The following is a 21,206-nucleotide window of genomic DNA, read 5'->3' as shown; positions in this document are numbered from 1 at the left end:
AATTTTCTCAAAGTCATCAGTGAACTTATTTGGCAGCTTGTCTCTCAGGAGCTACAATGAAATTTTATTCTGTCTTTTAAGGTTTAGAATCAATCACACAGTTTCAAAGAGGCCCTCCTGTTCCTCTGCATAGGTCCTCATTTCAGGATCTTTTCATTTCTTTCACTCAATTTAACATTAAAGTTGCTTCTAACAATTATCCTATTGTATGTCTTCCAATTTTGAAATCACTACCTTAATTGTAGCATCCTCTGAAGCAGAGACCATAACACTGAACACAGGATGGAAAATGACTCGAGTGACTGGACTCCTATGACCACTCAATGCATATTTTTCTGGTGGACGGGGAATCCATTCTTTTGGGTCTCTTTTTTGACCAAGAGGTCCACCCGACGTAAATTCTTCTTTTGCTTCATTTAGCTTTGATTCTAATTCCATAACCTTAAGAGGAACACATAGTTATGTACAGAAAAATTCTGATAAAAATAGTATATTTTTAAAAACCTGCCTTTATTTTGCATTCATATACGCAGAATAAAATTTCAGTAATTTACAAAGCATTTGTCAGATTTAATTGAAAATGATCTATATTAAATATATCACTAAAATCTTAGTGTGACAAAACTAAAAATTGAGAAAAATGCAATACAATTGTGTCTTACCTCCTTAACTCAAAAAAAATTTGGAAGGTGCCAGGATACAAATTAGAGGAAGAGTAGGGAACCTATCTTGATCCTTTCTAGTTTACATTGTACATGCTAATCAGAATATTCATATTAAAAGCTAACATTACTGAGCATCTGTGTGGCTAGGCACTTTTCTAAGGGTTTTTTATGGATTAACTCATAACAATATTATTCTAATTTTGCCTACTAAAAGTATAAATTTTAGGACCAGAATATTACCTATTGCCTTCACTTTATAGATAAAAATAAAAGGTCAGAGATGAAAATGACTTGTCTAAAAGCACACTTTAGTGCTCTTTCCCCAGCATCATATTGGCTCCATGTGTTCTTCCCATCTAAGTGCATAAATGGGTTCTTCAGTACCAATTCCTTGAAGTCAGGGTTGTGTTAGATTCAACTCAGCCAGTAGCCCTGGTTGCATAAATTACCATTTACCAGCAATGATCTGTATAGGTCATAATGCATAGAAATAATAATGCATAGAAATGTATTTTTATTTGCCTTTTCAAGGTTAAATATAATTATTAATTAATGTAAAAGAATAATTTATGTTATGTTGATATTTTCAGTTTATATAATACTTTGAATACAACTAACTTAAAAGAAAAAAGACTTAGTTACCTTCTTTTGTAATCTAATAACAGATGTCCATTTTTTTTCCAAAAGACCAGCATATTTCTTATCTAATTCTTCATTCTAGAGAAAAAAAATGAGAACATTAAAAAAAAAAGGCAAAAGTACAATAGTTCAAGCCATACAAACCATTCAAGCTCTAGGTTCAAACGTTACGAAAAATATCCTGATTATAAAAATAAATAAATAAAAACATCTGATTATACCAAAAGGGGGGGGAGGGTGAATACTAGGTTTAGTGTCAAGTAAACCACAATAACAAATGACAAGATCTGTGAATAACTCAGGTGACTGTTAACTAGGGATACCTAAGTAAAGTCCACTCATATATACTATGAGTAACTGTAAAAAGTCAAACATACCATATCTAATTCAGCTTCCTTTTTAAAAACTGAATATGCTTCTTCATAGCCATTTGAACGAAGATAATCTGCTATAGCTCGATTTCTGAAAGAAAACAAATTCAAATGACTCCTAATAAACTCTCATTTCTATTTTGAAGAAAGAATATTTTATTTAAAAACTCATAAATCTTAAGACACTCTTTTAAGAGTATTACCTTCCAAATCATACAAGTATTTCACAAGAAAAGGAACCCCCCCCCCAAAGCCTCTAAAACAGCTAATCCTGTCATAGTACATCCTTAAGATTATAACACTGTTCTTGAGCTTTTAGTTATGTTTCTAATGTGTTGCTTGCCTCACAAGCTGTAAGATCAAGATGTGGCTTATATAATTAGTTATCACTTTGTGACAGTAATGAAATTTAGTTTTGTAGGGAGAATTGTTCTGATAAAATTACAATTAGTATTTTAATTTTAGAGACAACTTTAAACCATGAGAGTGGGTAAAAAAAAGGTATAAGCTACAAACTTAGTATATTATTATAGAATGAGAAATTAATTTAGAATTAGAAAGAACTCAAAGGTTAGAGAAGCTGAATTAGCAAATGAATTTCATGCTCTCCTTATATTCTTTGAAGGCAAAAATCAGCTACCTGTCTCCTGAGGCAACCTATTCCAGTGTCTCTCAATTTTTTTCAGCCTAAGTCCCACTGTGATAGAAATAGTTGTTTCCTTAGTATTGCCTTTAAAACATTTCAAATTAATTTAAATAATTTAAAAGTTTATACATACACAAGGTTAAACAAACTTTAAATATATAAGTATACAATAAAGTGTGGTTTCCACCACTGACCTCCAATATTCCATCCCAGAGGCAACCACTTTACCAGTGTTTTGTGTATTCTTTCAGTGATAATCTACCTATAACTACATATCTTTGCAGTCTTCTAGAGATAATTAATATGTGTTTTTAAAACAAACTGCAGTACACTACAGATAATGTCTTACACACAATGTCACATAAACTCATTTAATCTCAGCAATCATTCTTTATCAGATGTAAATCTGCCTCTTCAAAAAAAATATTGTATTCCATTACAGAGAGACATAGGCTTTTACTACTACAAACAATGCTGCTAGGACTATCCTTGTATAAATGTCAATGCTACTGCCCACCTAATGCTTTAGGAAATAAAACACTCTAGCAGTACTGTAGAATTGGTGGGACTAAGTTTTAATTCAATGGCATGTTAAGAACAAACAATGGAGAAAGATAATATGGAATTCGAGCAAACACTTCATATTCCAGGTAATTATTAGCATACCAAAGATTAAAGTACAATAACTAGGGACTTCCCTAGTGGCGCAGTGGTTAAGAATCCACTTGCCAATGCAGGGGAGACGGGTTCAAGCACTGGTCCAGGAAGATCTCATGTGCCGCAGAGCAACTAAGCCTGTGTGCCACAACTCCTGAGCCTGTGCTCTAGAGCCCGTGAGCCACAACTACTGAAGCCATGTGCCACAACTACTGAAGCACGCGCACCTACAGCCCATGCTCCACAACAAGAGAAGCCACTTCAATGAGAAGCCCGTGCACCGCAATGAAGAATAGCCCCCGCTCACCGCAATTAGAGAAAGCCCGCGCACAGCAACCAAGACCTAATGGAGCCAAAACCAAATAAATAGATAGATAAATAAATTTATTTGTTTTTAAAGTACAATAACTAGTGGAGGGGCCTAATCCCCCAAGTGATGGTATTTGGAAGTGGGGCCTATGTGAGGAGGTCACAAATGGCGTTAATGTCCTTATGGAGAGACTAGGAACCAGGAAGTGAGCCCTCACCAGACACCGAATCTGCCAGTTCCTTGGTCTTGGACTTCCTAGCCTCTAAACTGTGAGAAATAATCTTTGTTGTTTATAAGCCACCCAGTTTATGATATTTTGTTAGAGCAGTCTAAGAACAGACTAAGACAAAAAAGATATACATTTTTTAGGACATTTTGATAGCTGTTGTCAAACTGCTTCCGAGAGTTGTAACCAGTTTATACTCCTACCAGCAGTTGCCAATGTCATCCCTTTACCACCTTTACTTTTCAAACATTTGGGTTAGCATTTACTGACTTAAAACAAACAGTTGATGCCCTTTGATTCTGCTTATATAGCTTTTATGAAAGTGTAGACGTTAAATTTTTAAGATTCTGCAATATTTCCAAATTCTATGTGGCCTAACCCAACATCTATATTTTTAAAAAGATGCTGTGTGGTAAATGTGATTAATTAGAAAGATATAGGTAATTCCAAATGTGCATAAAACAGCACCTCAAAAGAGTTGTATGTTACATTTATACTTTTTATAAAATGTTAAATCTAATTTAAAAAACAATATTCACTGTCTCTTTTGATCCTAAAACCATCCTGTAGAAAAGTATATTACCCCTATACTATGTAACTGACAGACTGATTTATCCAAAGTCACAAAACTAAGATGAAGTGAAATAATTTAGGATAATAATTCCAATCAACATTCATTAGGTAGGTGGGGAAGAAACCGGCTAAGTAGGTGGAATGCAAAACCTTCCTCCTTTAACTAGAATTGTTCCATTTTCATATACTTCCATATATTGTATTTCTTCATAAGTGTTTTAAAAGTGGATCTATACTGCAATTAAAAAAGCCTGACACTCAAAATTTTTTTATTGAAGTAAAGCTGGTTTACAATGCTGTGCCAATGTCTGCCGTACAAAGTGACTCAGTTATACACATACACACACACACACACACACATATATATATATATATATATTCTTTTTTTAAATATCCTTTTCCATTATGGTTTATCCCAGGAGACTGGATATAGTTCCAGTCCTTGTTGTTTATCCATTCTATTTTTTTTTTTTTGCGGTACGCGGGCCTCTCACTGTTGTGGCCTCTCCCGTTGCGGAGCACAGGCTCCGGCCGCGCAGGCTCAGCGGCCATGGCTCACGGGCCCAGCTGCTCCACATGTGGGATTTTCCCGGACCGGGGCACGAACCCACGTCCCCTGCATCGGCAGGCAGACTCTCAACCACTGCGCCACCAGGGAAGCCCTCCATTCTATTTTTTTTAAATTTCTTTATTTATTTTCTGGCTGTGTTGGGTTTTCGCTGCTGCAGCAAGTGGGGGCTACTCTTCACTGCGGTGCACGTGCTTCTCACTGCGGTGGCTTCTCTTGTTGCGGAGCACAGCCTCTAGGCGTGCGGGCTTCAGTAGTTGTGGCACACAGGCTCAGTAGTTGTGGCTCGCAGGCTCTAGAGCGCAGGCTTAGTAGCTGTGGCACACGGGCTTAGTTGCTCCGCAGCATGTGGGATCTTCCCAGACCAGGGCTCGAATCCATGTCCCCTGCACTGGCAGGCTGATTCTTAACCACTGAGCCACCAGGGAAGTCCTGTTTATCCGTTCTAAACATAATAGTTTGCATCTACCAACCCCAGACTCCCAATCCATCCTTCTCCCTCACACCCCCCGCCCCCCGCCGTGGCAACTACAAGCTTGATCTCTATGTCTGTGAGTGTGTTTCTGTTTTGTAGATAGGTTCATTTGTGCCATATTTTAGATTCCACATATAAGTGATGTCATATGGTATTTGTCTTTCTCTTTCTGACTTATTTCACTTAGTTTGATAATCTCTAGTTGCATCCATGTTGCTGCAAATGGCATTATTTCGTTCTTTTTTATGGCTGAGTAGTATTCCATTGTATATATGTACATCTTCTTTATCCATTCATCTGTTGATGGACATTTAGGTTGTTTCCATGTTTTGGCTTTTGTGAATAGTGCCGCTATGAACACAGGGGTGCATGTATCTTTTTGAATTATAGTTTTGTCCAGGTATATGCCCAAGAGTAGGATTGCTGGATCATATGGTAATTCTATTTTTAGTTTTTTAAGGAACCTCCATACTGTTTTCCATAGTGGCTGCACCATCTTACATTCCCACCAACAGTGTAGGAGGGTTCCCTTTTCACCACACTCTCTCCAGCATTTGTTATTTGCAGAGCTTTTAATGATGGGAATTCTGACCAGCCTACACACAAATTCTTGAAACCAAGAATGACTCATACTTTTAACCACTAAGCTTTTGTTTTGGTAACTGACTAGATCTGGGAGATGGGAGAAAATAGTTGATTTACAAGTTTCTGGTAGATGGTAATAACACTTACTTGGACAGGAAACAGGAGAAGAGGAGGAAGGAAAAAAGGGTGGGGCAAGAATATAATTAGTTCAGTTTTAAACCTTTTGACTTGAAGTAGCTGTAAGATATTTAAGTAAAGATATATGATACAGGAGGTAAATGAATATACAGGTCAGAAGCTTAAAAGATTGATCTGACGTAAGGAAAGGATTTAGGAAAATTACTAAACAGGTAGTAGTGATTCAAACCATGTAAATGGTGAAAGACACTTTGGACGAAGTATAATGGGAAGAAAAAAGGAGACTAGAAAGTAAATGATGGAACCTTGACAGATACCAATAATTAAGAAGCCATTAGGGAGTGAAGAAGCCTAGTATGAGAATTAAGAGATGTCAGCAAGTCAATGTAGAAGGGAGTTTCAAAACAATGGAAATGGCTAACAATGACAAAGATTTGAGAGAGGTCAAGTAGAGTCTAAAAGGTGTCCAAACAATCTGGCTACCAAGAGGTCCCTGCTGACTTTAGCAAGTGCAGTTCCAGAACTTAAAGTAGCCTCAGTATTCCACTCCACAGTAAGGGTTCAAATGAGCACTCTAAAATACTGGAGTTGGGGAGGAGCAGTGAGATTTGAGAATATCAGGGATGCATTCTCCTTCTATCTAATGAAGGTTAAATGTTAACAGTATTACTTGTTAAGAGTTTAGAAAAAGAGCTATTACATAGCATTAAAATATCATAATACTGAACTACCAAAGGGCAAGGGATATATACAAAAATATGGCAAATAAATTAAAACTGAAGTTTAAGCGAGTATGATACCATTAGGGGTAGTACAACATACTGATGATGTACAAAGTCTACAACCCAGTCCCAGAAGAGTCTAGTCAATTTTATTTCCACATCAAATATAATTTAGACCTCTTAGTCACACTTCTAACCACAATGTCAGGTGAGTGGTGTTGACAGAGTCAAAAAACTTAAGTCAGGTTCCCATGGCCAGATAACCTTGGCACTACTGCCCCTGTTACCTCATCACTCAATATCTAAGCTAACTATCTGATCCAGAGAATGTGGAACCTCTAACTCAGGCAAGGTGTACCACCATCACTTAAAGTAAGAATAAATAAGACTGAAGAATCTCTTGGTTCTAACAGCCTAAAAGGTGCTTCTAGAGTTTGCTACTAATTTCAATTGTTGACCTAGAGTTGATTTTCATCAGTTTTATTAGGATGGAAGATTTATCCCCTTGGAAACAAGTGGACATCAAAGCACAAGTTTATAATAATCTCTCAAAGAAACTTCGTACACGAGTTAAGTAAATCTACTAAGCCTTAGGAGATGAAGAAAAACAACTATCACTAGAATCAAAGAAAAATTCATGCAGAAGTGCAACATTCTGAGTAGAACCAAAACCAGTAACCCCATGCAGAATCAGAGAAAATGGTTAAAATCAAAAGAATGAACTGAGATGAAGGACTTTTATGTATGAACAAACAGAATTGGTTAGACAGAGTTTAGGCTTACATATGGAATAGTACCACATTGGATATATTCTACTGCTGTCCTTTGAAATTATTATAATAACAAATGAGATTGTGTTTGTTTTTCTAAACTATTTCAAGTTTATTAAAATGCAAGGATTATATTCTAAGCATTTTAGCTGACTTCTTTTTTTTTTTTTTTTTTTTGCGGTACGCAGGCCTCTCACTGTTGTGGCCTCTCCCGCTGCGGAGCACAGGCTCCAGACGCGCAGGCTCAGCAGCCATGGCTCACGGGCCCAGCCGCTCCGCGGCATGTGGGATCTTCCCAAACCGGGACACGAACCCGTGTCCCCTGCATTGGCAGGCGTACTCTCAACCACTGCGCCACCAGGGAAGCCCTTAGCTGACTTCTTACACTCTCTTCATTGTTCTTATATCCCTAGGATAATTTTTGTAGCTGTGGTATCAGTCATAACATAATATGCCACAGTACCAATCCATACACACCCTCACACTCTTATAAAGGGAGATAAGAGTTTCAAAAGTTTTTCTAAATGCTATGAACTGCTAGTTAAACAAAAACAACTCTAAAAAGATTGGATAGCACCAACAATAGCACCAACAATAAAGGCGGAATACTTCAGGGTCCCCTGCATCTCTTACGAATATAAATTGAAGCAAAGGGTATTACAGAGCATGCGTTACAGGAGACTGAGATGGAAGCTGTTTTTCACAGGCAAAGAAACTGAGGCTCACAGAGCTTAACTGATATTTTTGCTAATAAATGGTGAAGCTGAGAAAAAAAAATTTGGCCTTTTGAAACCAAAATGACAATAACAGTATTTCTTCAAACTGTGTACTCTATTTTGTTTATTTATCTTTTGTGGTGCGCGGGCCTCTCACTGTTGTGGCCTCTCCCGTTGCGGAGCACAGGCTCCGGACGCGCAGGCTCAGCGGCCATGGCTCACGGGCCCAGCCACTCTGCGGCATGTGGGATCTTCCCGGACCGGGGCACGAACCCGTGTCCTCTGCATCGGCAGGCGGACTCTCAACCACTGCGCCACCAGGGAAGCCCTAAACTGTGTACTCTAGCATTCTAAGGTTGAATAAAAATGTTCTAGGAATTCTATAAATAGTTAAATTTTATTGTTTATATGAGGAGAAACAAGGTTAAGTCAGTAGCTGACAAACAGATGTTTTCTTACCAGGCCCATCAGAAAAGATACACTGATCTCACATATTCAAGAATGAGGAAAGCAATGGAGTTAATGTGCACTGTTCTAAAAGTCTGCAGTGGCCCAATGACTGTGGGATGTCTGCAGGGTTAGGAGGGCACACCACTAAGATAATGAGAAGACCCAGCAGGATCAAGCATACACGTTCACACCCCCAGAAGTACATCATCATCTTTAGTGCCCTGTTCCAGAAGACAACCCTCACAACACCCCAGGCTATGCCATTTTAGACAAACACCAAGATGAACTAAATAGTACTGGGGAAGATGTGAATAAAGTTCATTTCAAGTGCAGAGACACTACTGCAGGTCATTCCATAAGCTGCTGCCATAGGATATTAACCAAGTCTTAGACAGGTAGGTAACATGACTTCTTAAATATGCTACAGCCACCCACTGAATCTCTGGGGAAAGGGGAGCACTGATATGATGAGTTCCTGGCCACAGGTCTTATACCTCTCCAACCTTATGGGCCCTGACAAAGGGTTACAATGATCATCCTTCATCATCACACTTGAAGATACTTACCCCAAAAGGGTAGTCCAGGATTCAACTACTACCAGTCTTGGGACAAGTATAAGCACAGCAAGAGGTTACAATGAGACCTTATTCTGGCAGTGATGAAGTAAAGGAAAATAAAATTTGGGTGAGCCAGGGTGAGTGGACCTTTATCTTCATCATTAAGCAAAAGAATATGCTCCTGGTATACTAGCCTGTCAGTTACCATTTCTCTTCAGCAGAGATCTGGGTCTGAGGTAACATCCATCCCTCACTCTCCATACCACAGCAGCAATAAAATGGTATGTAAGTATACCATGTTGGATTTCTTTTAAAAAGGCAAAACCAAAAACATGAACACACAAAAAAAGCATTACTACTTTTCATTCTCATATTTAGATGAAATTTTTTGAGTAATGGAACGACAACAAAGCAGAAGGCCCCACTGAACAGTTCAGTTTTGATCCTCCCCCTTGTTTATGTCTTCTTCTTTACTCTTTTAATCTGTTAAGAAAAGTAACCTTACTGGGCTTCCCTGGTGGCGCAGTGGTTGAGAGTCAGCCTGCCGATGCAAGGGACACGGGTTCGTGCCCTGGTCCGGGAAGATCCCACATGCCGTGGAGCGGCTGGGCCCATGAGCCATGGCCGCTGAGCCTGCGCGTCCGGAGCCTGTGCTCCGCAACGGGAGAGGCCGCAACAGTGAGAGGCCCGCGTACCGCAAAAAAAAAAAAAAAAGTAATCTTACAATAACGTAAATGAAGGTGTGATTGTGACATCATTTCACACTAACTGGGTCAGCCTCCCAATTATGTTGTTTCAAATTAGTGATACACATGTGTATTACTGACTGACATTAAAAAGAAGTTGCGGGCTTCCCTGGTGGCACAGTGGTTGAGAGTCCGCCTGCCAATGCAGGGGACACAGGTTTGTGCCCCGGTCCAAGAAGATCCCACATGCCGCGGACTGGCTGGGCCCGTGAGCCATGGCCGCTGAGCCTGCGCGTCCAGAGCCTGTGCTCCGCAGCGGGAGAGGCCACAGCATTGAAAGGCCCGAGTACAGCAAAAAAAAAAAAAAGGAAAGGTCTTCATTAACATTAAAAAAGATATTTCTTATTCTTTCAACAAAATTCAACACCCATTTATGATAAAAACCCTCCAGAAAGTAGGCATAGAGAGAACTTACCTCAACATAATAAAGGCCATATATGACAAACCCACAGCAAACATCATTCTCAATGGTGAAAAACTGAAACCATTTCCACTAAGATCAGGAAGAAGACAAGGTTGCTCACTCTTACCACTATTACTCAACATAGTTTTGGAAGTTTTAGCCACAGCAATCAGAGAAGAAAAAGAAATAAAAGGAATCCAAATTGGAAAAGAAGAAGTAAAGCTGTCACTGTTTACAGATGACATGATTACTATACACAGAGAATCCTAAAGATGCTACCAGAAAACTACTAGAGCTAATCTATTAGCTCTAAACTAGAGCTAATGAATTTGGTAAAGTAACAGGATACAAAATTAATGCACAGAAATCTCTTGCATTCCTATACACTAATGATGACAAATCTGAAAGAGAAATTAAGGAAACACTCCCATTTACCACTTCAACAAAAAGAATAAAATACCTAGGAATAAACCTACCTAAGGAGACAAAAGACCTGTATGTAGAAAACTATAAGACAGTGATGAAAGAAATTAAAGATGATACAAACAGATGGAGAGATATACCATGTTCTTGGATTGGAAGAATCAACATTGTAAAAATGACTATACTACCCAAAGCAATCTACAGATTCAATGCAATCCCTATCAAACTACCAATGGCATCACAGAACTAGAAAAAAAATTTCACAATTTGTATGAAAACACAAAAGACCCCGAATAGCCAAAGCAATCTTGAGAAAGAAAAACAGAGCTGGAGGAATCAGGCTCCTGCACTTCAGACACTACTACAAAGCTACAGTAATCAAAACAGTATGGTACTGGCACAAAAACAGAAATATAGATCAATGGAACAGGATAGAAAGCCCAGAGATAAACCCACGCACATATGGTCACCTTATCTTTGATAAAGGAGGCAAGAATATACAATGGAGAAAATACTGCCTCTTCTACAAATGGTGCTGGGAAAACTGGGCAGCTACATGTGAAAAAATGAAATTAGAACACTGCCTAACACCATACACAAAAATAAACTCAAAATGGATTAAAGACCTAAATGTAAGGCCAGACACTATCAAACTCTTAGAGGAAAACATAGGCAGAACACTCTATGACATAAATCACAGCAAGATCCTTTTTGACCCACCTCCTAGAGAAATGGAAATAAGAACAAAAATAAACAAATGGGACCTAATGAAACTTAAAAGCTTTTGCTCAGCAAAGGAAACCATAAACAAGATGAAAAGACAACCCTCAGAATGGGAGAAAATATTTGCAAATGATGCAACTGACAAAGGATTAATTAATCTCCAAAATTTACAAGCAGCTCATGCATCTCCATATCAAAAAAAACAAACAACCCAATCCAAAAATGGGCAGAAGACCTAAACAGACATTTCTCCAAAGAAGATATACAGACTGCCAACAAACACATGAAAGAATGCTCAACATCACTAATCATTAGAGAAATGCAAATCAAAACTACAATGAGTTTTGCATTAGAGAAATGCAAAACTACAAAAACCTCACACCAGTCAGAAGGGCCATCACCAAAAAATCTACAAACAATAAATGCCGGAGTGGGTGGAGAAAAGGGAACCCTCTTGCACTGTTGGTGGGAATGTAAACTGACAAAGCCACTGTGGAGAACAGTATGGAGGTTCCTTAAAAAACTAAAAATAGAAGTACCATATGACCCAGCAATCCCACTACTGGGCATATACCCTGAGAAAACCATAATTCAAAAAGAGTCATGTACCACAATGTTCACTGCAGCTCTATTTACAATAGCCAGGACATGGCAGCAACCTAAGTGTCCATCGACAGATGAATGGATAAAGAAGATGTGGCACATATATACAATGGAATATTACTCAGCCATAAAAAGAAACAAAATTGAGTTATTTGTAGTGAGGTGAATGGACCTAGAGTTTGTCATACAGAGTGAAGTAAGTCAGAAAGAGAAAAACAAATACCGTATGCTAACACATATGTATGGAATCTTAAAAAAAAAAAAGGTTCTGAAGAACCTAGGGGCAGGACAGGAATAATGACACAGACGTAGAGAATGCACTTGAGGACACCGGGAGGGGGAAGGGTAAGCTGGGACGAAGTGAGAGAGTGGCATGGACTTATATATACTATCAAATGTAAAATAGATAGCTACTGGGAAGTAGCTGCATAGCACAGGGAGATCAGCTCGGTGCTTTGTGACCACCTAGAGGGGTGGGATAGGGAGGGTGGAAGGGAGACGCAAGAGGGAGGAGATATGGGGATATATGTATATGTATAGCTGATTCACTTTGTTATAAAGTAGAAACTAACACAACATTGTAAAGCAACTATACTCCAATAAAGATGTTAAAAAAAAAAAAAAGCTCAAACTCAAAAAAAAAAAAGACATCTCTTATTAATATTTTAGAGATTTCCCTGGTGGTCAAGCAGTTAAGACTCCACGCTCCCAATGCAGGGGGCCTGGGTTTGATCCCTGGTCAGGGAACTAGATCCCGCTTGCCTGCTGCAACTAAGAGTCCACATGCTGCAACTAAAGATCCTGCATGCCTCAACTAAAGACCTGGCCCAGCCAAATAAATAAATATTTTAAAAAATGTATTTTAAAAAGAAACCCCTTAAACCTTCAACCAACAAATGTTATAGTTAATGGTAAAGCACTAGAAATATTTGCATTAAAGTTGAGAACAAGAAAAGCATGCTAATAATCACTTTTACTTAAAATTGCTCAAAAGTGATCTATCTAAATAATACATATAAAAATGGAAATGAGATTAAGATATGAGAAAAATGGCTGAAAGACAGGACAAAACAGATTATGAAGGACATGCAAGGCAAGAAAAGGTAGTTTAGTTTAAGTGATATTTTTAAGACTTACTTATCAGAAGCATATAGGAAGATTAGATGGGATATTAACTAAATAAAGGAAGAGCATCATAAGTGAGCCAAGCCCTAAAGCATAAAAGTAAAAAGTAAAGATCCCTTAAAATCAAGTCATAGTCACAACAGGCATCCTCAGAATTACCTGGCTAAATACAAGTTCCATTTGCTGACGGAGCATAATTTTAATTCTGCACTGAACAGCAAGATAGTCAATGATCTACAATACAGCTAATAATGGATTTGTATTTTTAGAACTGGTATGGGTCAAGTGGTTGTCATTCCAGGGCTGCCTGATGAATCATTCACTTGTCCCTGGTCTCCTTTTCGCACACTCAAATACCTAATTGCATCCCACCTTTCAGGTGACCTTCAATCTCACATAGACAATAGGAGCCACTCAGCATATAATTTTCTCAACTTCCTTAATAGTATTTGTGGCACTGCCTTCCTCTCTTTTACAGTATGACTTCTCTTCTAATACAATCCTCTAGAATACAATAAAAAATTTCAGTGAAATGAAATGTCATATGACACAATAAAAGCTTTGTATGAGTTCTATAGAAAAATCAACAACTTTGAAATTGATGACCACATCTTTACTATCTTTAGAGATGCCTACATTTCACTCTTCCCTACAAATGTCAAAATATAGTTTTTGAAACATTCAGCAATTTTATAATTTTGGTTTAATTTCACAAATGAAGTATGTGTTTTTGTTTACTAGGTTATTGTTTTGACAAGTCTAACATTAACAACAGGAGAAAATACCAGTACTCCTAAATTATAGTTAAGTCATTATTTGTTATCTGGAATGATGAGAATATGATGCATTCTACTGAATGAAATATTTCAATTAAAAACTTACAAAGAATAAAAAGATTAAATATAACACAAACTGAGAATATTTTAATCTTCCTTTGAAGACTCAGAAGGCATCATACTCTTTCACCCCAAGGAAATATGGTTACAGGTTTCATTATGATCAACCTTTTAAAGTTTAAAAAGCAGCAGAACCTCAAAACATAAGCCAGATGAAAGCAATATATTAAGAAGTTTATGTTTAAATATGTACTTATTTTTATAGTCAAAGAAAATACATAGCTTTTAAAAATAAAAATTTGAAACTGAGAGGATATGAATTAGTTACAGTCTCATTTCAGTCCCAGCACCCAATTCATGTATTTTACTTTTCCTACCCAGTATTAGGAAGATTCTAATTCACAGAGGTAGTAGTGTACTCCCATGTACAATTTTAAGTGTCTAGGGAAGTACAGATCTTTACTTTTTTTTAAAGGCCAGGACAGAACCACTCTTTAATAGATATTAAATATATACAATGTTCAAATGTATGCAGAAGAGAAACCTGAACACCTCAACTAACTGAAGAGGTTAGTTTTTTAAAGCAAAACACAGCTTAAAAATATATTATAGTAACAAAAAGACATGAAGGAACCTTAAATGCACATTGCTAAGTGAAAGAAGTCATTCTGAAAAGCCTCATACCACGTGATTTCAACTTTTGGAAATGGCAAAACTACAGAGACAGTAAAAAGATCAGTGGTTGCCAGGGGTTTTGGAGAGAGGAAGGAGGAACGATGCAAGCACAGGGGATTTTTAGGGCAGTGAAGCTGTCTACAGGTAAAGCAGAATTTAAGAGAAGGGTAAAGAGAATTAGCTTTACACGAGCCAGCCAGAATTAGCTAACAGAGACAAACAATAAATTATCCAAAAAAGCCTTGAGATCACTTGAGGAAGATTAGCTCACCTGGGAAGGTTGTGGAAAGCTGAGGTAAAACGCCCCAAGGGCAAAGGACTGTACTAATATGGTAGAAAGGTGTACTAAGACAGCACACTCAATTTCAAGCTATGCCAGCTTTGTCTCACTTTTTCCCACGAACAGAACTGCCCTAAAAAATGCCACAAAGGACCCGCGCAAACTTTTTTAAGAGGAGAAGAGGAAAAGTAGCAAAGCAAGTAAAACAGAGAGAAAAGCATGCTTTAGAGAGGAAGAATAACCCCTGGAAGCAGCAGAAAATTATAGATGAACACTCTATTCCTTCAAAAAAAATCTAAGGTAACATAAAACTAAAAATAAATCAAAACAAAAGGAATCCAAAAAGACATAATACGATATAACCAAATACTGATATAATAAGAGCAAATGTTCTTAAAATACAGAATATCCAAAACCTACCTTGGTGAACATGAAGATAAGTAAACAAATACTATGGATACCCTAGGCAGAAAAGCAAGGAGAAACAGGCTGACCTAAAGCTTCTCCATTGCAACCTATAATGCCAGAGAATATTAATTATCTATAGTTTTTTTGTTTAAAAGAAAATCCATTAAATTTTTATTTTATTTACACAAAAAGTAAATATATTTGCTTTCTAAAATACTGAAACAATACTATCAGAAATCTTCGTTCTACCTTTATCCAATTTCATTGTTCTCTTCAGAGGTAACCACTGTTCACAGTTTAGTGTATATCCTTTCAGGCCTTTATCTGTGCATCTACACAGATATAGGCACAAAAGAAATGCATAGTTGTGTGTGTGGGTGTTTAACAGAAACGTATCATACCATCTTATTTAACAACCAGATTATTTGACTGAACAATAGATTTTACACCTCTTTATGTGTAGATACACATAAATATACCACATTTTTAAGCCGATATACAGTATCCCATAGAATGGATGTACTATATTTAACATACCCCTAATGATAGACCGTTTTAGGTTGTTACCAGTTTCTTACCACTGAAAACAATGCAATAAACATACATAATTTTACACAGCTATCCATACAGAAATATTTGCATATGTGCTAAAAAGAGCTCTTTATAAAGAAAACTGTTAAATCAAAGAACATATTTTAAAAGATACTGTCAAACTGACCTTTAAAGAAATTATAACAATGTATACATCCATCCGGTACCTGAGAGAAGCCATTTCCCTTCACCCTTGCTAGCCAAGGTTATCATCATTTTCATTTTGGACAATTGTTTAAAGAACAAACTGTATCTTGTTTTGTTTACAGATGTTAAATACTATGTCACATGTTTACTGGCCAATTTTAAAATTTGTTTTGTTTGTGAATGGCCTTAGTAATATTTTTTCTTTTTTCTACTGGTAGTTTGTGATAATTTTTTAATCAATTTTTAGGACTTCTTTATATACTCTAGATGCCATTCCGTTGTTATATGTATTGCAGATATTTTCCACAGCAGGTCCCTTGTATTTTAATTTTGTTTTAGGTCTTTCTTCTTATAAAAATTTTCTAATTCGATATAGTCAGATTTACCACTTCTTTTGTTTTCCACATTTGGTATCGTTAGGAAGTCTTTTCCTACCAAAAGGCTGTATTTTCTTCTACCATTTCTATACCACAATTATTTATTTATTTATTTATTTATGGCTGCGTTGTGTCTTCGTTGCTGTGCGCAGACTTTCTCTAGTTGCAGCAAGCTGGGACTACTCTTCGTTGCGGTGCACGGACTTCTCATTGCAGTGGCTTCTCTTGTTGCGGAGCACGGGCTCTAGGCGCGCGGGCTTCAGTAGTTGTGGCATGCAGGCTCAGCAGTTGTGGCTTGCAGGCTCTAGAGTGCAGGCTTAGTAGTTGTGGCACATGGCCTTAGTTGCTCCATGGCATGTGGGATCTTCCCAGACCAGGGTTTGAACCCCTGTTCCCTGCACTGGCAGGCGGATTCTTGACCACTGTGCCACCAGGTAAGTCCTCTACACTGTAATTTTTATGTGTTTAACAACATTTGGGCTTTTACTTCATCTGAATTCAAGTTTATCTTAACAATGTGCTGTACTAACACTATTTGCTGAACAGTACATCTTTTCTCTATTGATGTGAAAAGGCACTTTTACCATACGCTTAATTTCTATGGATAAATGGGCCTGTCTCTGAACTTTATCTGTCCCCTTAACCTATTTGCCTAGTCCACAAATATTTTACTTACCACCTTTGTATTAATGTTTGGATATCTGGTACAACTAGTTGCTTTCTCATTAATCCTTTATAATTTTTTCATAACCATTTTTCTCTTCCAGATGACGTTTCAAATCAAGCTGGTCAAGTTCATGAAAAATTCTGTTTGGATTTTGATTGGGATTCTATTTAATTTTATTAATAGTATGAAAGTTCTGACACCTTCCCATTATTCACATTTTTCACTAGAAACAGGGCAAAGTAATCTTTTCTACTATATTACCTGATAACAAAAACAATTTATTTTTGAATGCCATCTTGTTTATGGCCACCATACTAAACCCAATCATTCTATAGTTGATTCTGTTGGATTTCCTACGTAGATGCTATCACCTACAAATATATTTGGTCTCTTCCTTTCCTGTAGTTTTATCTAATTCTTTTTGTTGCCTCACTGCATTGCCTAGAATCTCAAATAAAGTTTAAATGGTAGCAGGAACGCAGGAATTCTGAACTTCTTCTAGACTTTAATGGAAATGCACTTGATATTTCTAATGTTTGCTGTAAATTTCTGGCAACAAGCCTTAATCATGTTAAGAAAATATCCTATTCCTTATTTTCTCAGAAACTTCTAACAATCAGGATTATTAAAAATACTATTTCTGTATTTCCTGGATTGATCACTTTTCTCCTATTTATTAATATAGTAATTACACTAACAGGTTTCTAAATATTGAAAAATCTTTGCATTCCTGGGATAAATCATACTTGGCCATGATTAACTTTTCTCATATGCTACTGGATTCAGTTGTTATATTATTTAGTATCTTTATATCTGAGTTCACGTAAAAAATTAGTGTGTAATGTTTGCTGTTATTTTCCTTTTGCCTGGTGTCGCTATCAGGGTTATTCTATCTACCCTTACAAAATGAGCTCCTAAGTTTTCCACCTTTTTCTATGTTCTGGAATAGACAACATAATCTGGGAAGTTACTGGTCCTTAAAGACTTGACAGAAAGTCTAGGCTTGAAAATCGTCTGGACTTGATATCTGTAACTATTTTTACCATTTCCTCTACAGTCAATTATTCAAGTTTTCCACCTCTTCCTGAACAAATTTTATCATATATATTTTCCTAGAAAATCACTCAGGTCATTTAGATTTTCAAATCTAATAGGATAGAACATTCTCATAATTTTGAAAATCCCCTGAGTTCATTTTATGCTGCCTTTTTCATTACTATATTGTTCGTTTGTGTCTTTTTTCTTTCAGTTTTGTCTATTTTTTAAAAAACCTTTTCATATTTACATACTCTGTAACATCCTTTTTTTAGACTTTATTTTTTAGAACAGTTTTAGATTTACAGAAACAAATTGAGTAGGTAGTGCAGCATTCCCATATTCTCCCAGCCCCACTGCAATTTCCCCTACTATCAATTATTTTTATTAATTTTTGGCTGCGTTGGGTCTTTGTTGCCGCGCGCAGGCATTCTTTAGTTGTGGTGAGTGGGAGCTACTCTTCGTTGCGGCGCGCAGGCTTCTCATTGCGGTGGCTTCTCTTGTTGCAGAGCACGGGCTCTAGGCATGTGGGCTTCAGTAGTTGTGGCTCGCAGGCTCTAGAGTGCAGGTTCAGTAGTTGTGGCGCACGGGCTTAGTTGCTCCGCAGCATGTGGGATACTTTCTGGACCAGGGCTCGAACCCGTGTCCCCTGCATTGGCAGGTGGATTCTTAACCACTGTGCCACCAGGGAAGCCCCAGTTTTGTCTATTTTTAAAGCTAGTTTTTAATTTTACCAAACAAGTTACCAAGTTATATTTTCTATTTCATTAATTTCTGCTCTTATTATTAATTCCTTCCCTCTGCTTCCTTTAACCTTATTTTCCTTTTTTCTTGAATTGAATGTTCATTTCTCATCTTTGTTTTCTTTTTTCTTAAGAGTAAAGACCATCTAGTTTTCTGTATGCTATGTAGGCTATATCCCTGAGGTGAGTACCCTCACTATTACTGATTTCTTCACTTCCTAAGTTTTAGTTTTCTCTCTTTATTCCACAGTTATTTAGAAGTATATTTTTAAATGTTCACATGAATAGATTTCTCTTTTCTCTCCTTTTGCTATTAATTTATATTTTTATTGCATTATGGTCAGCAAATGAGCCCTACGTGATTTCTGCTTTTTTGGAATTTGAGATTTTCTTTGCAGTCTAATGCATGGCAATTTTTTTTCCTTAATATTTATAACTCTGATTGGGAAAAATGTGTAATCTAAAAATTGTTCACTTTTCATTTGTCATTCATTTTGGGAGCAAGAAAAAATTAGTCTCTAGCATGCAAAGACCCACAGAGGTCTACTTATGAATCCATCTTCAAAAAGGTACATAATGACAAAATCTACCCAACAATAGAGGAATCAAAATAAGAATACAGGGGCTTCCCTGGTGACGCAGTGGTTGAGAGTCTGCCTGCCGATGCAGGGAACATGGGTTCATGCCCTGGTCCGGGAAGATCCCACATGCCGCGGAGCAGCTAGGCCCGTGAGCCATGGCCGCCGCTGAGCCTGCGCGTCCGGAGCCTGTGCTCCGCAATGGGAGAGGCCACAACAGTGAGAGGCCCGCGTACCACGCAAAAAAAAAAAAAGAATACAAGAATGGTCCAAACTCATCAAATTGTACACATTAAATAGGTACAGTTACTTGTATATCAATTATACTTCATTACAGCTGTTAAAAAATACAAGAATGGTAAAGTTGTGGCACAAAGGAACTAGGGGTGAACATCAAATCAAACAGTACAAATATTATCAACCAGGACAACATAAAAGTAACAGACTTCCTTCATCTTTCATAGGGGGAAATCAATGTGTAAAATTTGATTAAAAAAAACAATAGAGGGCTTCCCTGGTGGCGCAGTGGTTGAGAGTCCGCCTGCTGATGCAGGGGACGCGGGTTCGTGCCCCGGTCCGGGAAGATCCCACGTGCCGTGGAGGGGCTGGGCCCGTGAGCCATGGCCGCTGAGCCTGCGCATCCGGAGCCTGTGCCCCGCGGAGGGAGAGGCCACAACAGTGGGAGGCCCACATATCGCGGAAAAAAAAAAAAAAAATAGAGGTATAAGTTTATTTTGCTATAAGTAGCTATTAGATGAACTAACAACAGATAGTACCATTTCCAAACTCAAAGAAAGGGTGACAAAAAGTATTAAAAACAGGTTGTAAAGTATAATTCTATCTTATAACTCTTAAGGAAAAACAGATGTTCATGTAATTTTTGTAAAAACATGAAAATATGTGAAAAAATTATAATATACAGAGGTGATGGTGGACACTTCTGGAAAGTGGGACTGAGAAAGTAGGGGGTTATGTTTACTTTTGACATATATTAATTTTGGTAATGGAATTTTGTTTAATGAATAGTGAACTTAAAGTCAGAAAACTGCCTCTATTAGTGTCACAAAATTGGATAATTTTAATTTCTCCCATCCTCGATTTATCTATAAAATAAAGATGTTTGTCATAACCACAAAAATGTTTTCATGTTATTATTCATGTTTATATGCCCTAGAGTAGTAAGAACACAGAAGGCAGGCAATACACATTTGCTGAGCTGAATCACAAATTACCTGTTTCAAAGTTTGTTAAAATTAATTTCATTTCTTTTCCAAAAACACCTCAAAGAATTTTATAGCCTGCTATCCAACCTTCAGAAATGCTAAAATGTTACAAAGGCTAACAGAGGTGCCAAAAAATATCTTACTTGTAAGAGGTACATAAACATTTGTTTCTTGCTATCATAGTAAATATATGTGCACATCATTTTCAAAAACAGGAGAAAAAGCAAATCCCTTCATTTTATTTCCTTACTAAAAATTGGAAGACACTAAATCTACTTCCCAAAATTACATTTAGATCTGTAAGACAATTTTTTTTTGCTTGATGAGCCCTTTTAAGTCAATTCTTATCTCAAATTCTATAAAAACTTGGCCACCTGAAATTAGGTTCTCCCCTTCTCAACTGATTTTTAGCCAAATTACAAGCTCTATTCTTGGGCCTTCCCCGGTGGCGCAGTGGTTAAGAATTCACCTGCCAATGCAGGGGACATGGGTTCGAGCCCTGGTCCGGGAAGATCCCACATGCCGCGGAGCAACTAAGCCCATGCGCCACAACTA

At 37.4% G+C, this 21,206-nt stretch overlaps 1 protein-coding gene across 2 annotated transcripts in view; it reads right to left on the bottom strand.

Annotated features, from left to right (window-relative positions):
• Window positions 1-21,206, bottom strand: part of PAFAH1B1 (platelet activating factor acetylhydrolase 1b regulatory subunit 1) — a 73,000-nt gene that overhangs the window by 16,798 nt on the left and 34,996 nt on the right. For both annotated transcript variants that reach the window (XM_030861792.2, XM_030861793.3), the window contains exons 3-5: window positions 1,682-1,766; window positions 1,308-1,382; window positions 235-441 (exon numbers count right to left, since the gene is read on the bottom strand). In XM_030861792.2, the coding sequence (XP_030717652.1) occupies window positions 235-441; window positions 1,308-1,382; window positions 1,682-1,766 (367 nt within the window). The remainder of the gene's footprint in view (window positions 1-234; window positions 442-1,307; window positions 1,383-1,681; window positions 1,767-21,206) is intronic.

Source organism: Globicephala melas, chromosome 20 (assembly GCF_963455315.2).
Source record: "Globicephala melas chromosome 20, mGloMel1.2, whole genome shotgun sequence".
NCBI classification, from domain to species: Eukaryota; Metazoa; Chordata; class Mammalia; order Artiodactyla; family Delphinidae; genus Globicephala; species Globicephala melas.
This window is presented reverse-complemented; position numbering and strand designations above follow the sequence as displayed.